This window comes from Corvus brachyrhynchos, unplaced genomic scaffold (assembly GCF_000691975.1).
Source record: "Corvus brachyrhynchos isolate BGI_N302 unplaced genomic scaffold, ASM69197v1 scaffold30, whole genome shotgun sequence".
Lineage (NCBI taxonomy): Eukaryota > Metazoa > Chordata > Aves > Passeriformes > Corvidae > Corvus > Corvus brachyrhynchos.
In genome coordinates, this window is record NW_008235742.1 from 145,264 (window position 1) to 147,850 (window position 2,587).

General features: G+C 54.2%; 1 protein-coding gene across 1 annotated transcript in view; it reads left to right on the forward strand.

Moving 5' to 3' along the window:
* PSMB3 (proteasome subunit beta 3) overlaps positions 1–697 on the forward strand; it is a 2,351-nt gene extending 1,654 nt beyond the window's left edge. Inside the window, exon 5 of the mRNA XM_008634707.2 lies at positions 579–697. Coding sequence (XP_008632929.1) covers positions 579–627 — 49 coding nt within the window. The 3' untranslated portion in view covers positions 628–697. The remainder of the gene's footprint in view (positions 1–578) is intronic.
* The last annotated feature ends 1,890 nt before the right edge of the window (positions 698–2,587 follow it).

Genomic DNA, 2,587 nt, shown 5'->3' on the forward strand with positions numbered 1-2,587 from the left:
GGGAGAATTCAGCAGGCTGGGCACTCAGTTCCCTCCTTCCCTGGGAGGATTCAGCGAGCTGGGCACTCAGTTCCCTCCTTCCCTGGGAGATTCAGCAGGCTGGGCACTCAGTTCCCTCCTTCCCTGGGAGAATTCAGCGAGCTGGGCACTCTGTTCCCTCCAGGGATCAGTTTCCAGGGTATCCCTGAATCCTGCCCCTCCCACCGGTGTCCTTAGCGAGGCTCTGTGCGCTCCCAGTGTTTGATTTCGCTGTTGCAGCTCTCTGCTAGAACAGCAGGGATGACTCCCCCGTGCTGCACAGGGGTTGCCTGGCTGCATTGCCGTGGGAAGGAGGATGCTCTGCCGCACGTGGATGCAGCGTTAACTCCCAGCTCTGCCTTTGAAAGAGCCCAATTTACTTCCTGCAGCATCCCCACCCTGGGAGCTCCCCAGGGGGATGGGTTTTACTCAGTTGTCACACCCACCTGAGCTCCAGCTGACCCTGCCCGGGCACCTGGGACTTCCCAAGGGAGGGACAAGCTGTAGGCAGGGATTAAACCTGGATTTATCCATAAATAATCTCCTCTTTCCCCCTCCAGAGAGAAAGACAAGATCACCACGAGGACCCTGAAGGCTCGCATGGATTAGCCCAGCACAGCTGCTCTGTGGCACTCGGGACTTTTTAAAATAAAACTCTCCACTGAACTTCCCTTTTGCTGGCTCTGAGCACAAGGACTGAGTTCTCATCCCCAAAGCCGTCAGGAGGAGGTTTTTAGGTGGGAGCAGAGCTTCCCTTCCCCTCTGAGCCAGCTGCAGCAATTCCCTGGATGTGAGGAGCTGGACAGGGGCAGCTTTTCCTGCCAGACCTGATTTGTTCTGACAGCCAGGACTTGGTAAAATCGGTTCTTACTTAATTCCAGACACACTTAAAGAGGCTTCTCCAGTTGTGGTGCATGAAATCATGGAAAGGTTTGGGTGGGAAGGGACCTCAAAGCCCATCCAGTGCCACCCCTGCCACGGGCAGGGACACCTCCCACTGTCCCACGGTGCTCCACCCTGGCCTTGGACCCCTCCAGAGATGGAGCAGCCACAGCTTCTCTGGAAAATCCATTCCAGCCCCTCCTCACCCTCCCCAGGGAGGAATTCCTTCCCAATATCCCATTTCAACCCTGCCCTTTTCCAGTTTAAACCATTCTCCCCTGTCCTGTCCCCTCCAGGACTCTCCCCAGAGCTGGTGGAGCAGCAGCTGGGGGTGACCCGCCCTCAAAGAGCACACAAATGTACACAAAGTTTTAATTTTATTTTTGTTTCTCTGGTTGGAGACTCATCTTGTAACATGCATGCATTTCAAAACAGTAACAGTGTCTCAAACTGCTCCTAGCAAACAGACAAGCACAGAGGACTTCAAATTCCTATTTAAAAAACAGCAGTGAAAAAACCTAGAATGTTCTTTTTTTTTTTTTAATTACTTTTTTTAGGGTTTTTTTTTTTTAGGTTTTAGATTAAACTTAAATTTATTCACTTTTTGCACTGATTAGCCCTGCCCACCCTTTGTGACCTGTGCCTGTGGAATCTGCTCGCTCGACTCTCATCCAGCTGCTTCGGCAGCCCCAGAGCAGCACAATTTTGAGTGGTTTCCACTAAAAACGATGTCCAGCAGCTCTGCCATCCCTGTTATCCACGGGATTCATCCCAAAGAGCCAGGACAACGGGCAGTAGCTGAGGGGGACACTGAGAGTGGCTCTGCAGGAGCGGGGAGGGCTCTCGGGGTTGGGTTTGGGGCTGTGGCCAGGCCAGGGCTGTGGTGGGGACACCCCCCCCTGTTGATTTTGGGGGAAAATCCTTCAGCTGGGGGTGAAATTCCAGGTGCAGCTGGAAGGGAGGCATGGAAAAGGACTGCATAGTAGTCATGGATTGGGAGCATCCACCACCACAACCTCCTGAGCACCCTGAGCCTGCCCGCGCTGGGTGATGGCCCCGCGGGAGGCGGCTCGGGAAAGCAGGAATTTCCTCCCAAAAAAACCAAAACCAACAAACCAACCAAAAGAAAGAAAGAAGACTCGAGTGGTTCAGTTTTCCTTGCTGATTGTGCTAATCCAGATTCCAAGCTGGGATTGTTGGGAGTGTGGCCACCCCAGGGCACGGATGGACTCCGTGATCCTTTCAGGATGAAAGCCAGGCCAGGCAGAGGCGTGGAGGAGGCCGGAGGGAAGGGTCCCGCTGCTCCCTGCTGCCAGCTGGGAACTCCTGGGGACATTCCCCCAAATCCCAAGGCCTCAGCCCAGCTCTGGGAATCTCCTGGGATTCCCTGGAACCCCCAGTTCCCCGTGGCAGGGAGACTCAGCGGGCTCTGGAGTGGTTTTATTGCACTGCTGGAGCACAGCTGTGTCCCTGCCTTCCCTCTCCCGCTCCCGTTTCGGAGCTGTCTCCACAGGGAAGGTGGAAATGTCGAGTTCAAAGCAGATTTTGAGTTAAAATCCTGACAGATCAGAAAGAGAGAGCCCCTCAGGAATGTGGATCCCGCAGCTCCTTCCTGCCCTCAGGCACTGCTGAGGGGGAGATGCTGCACACTGATTATTTGGAACTCCAGTGGACCAAATTCTTGCTT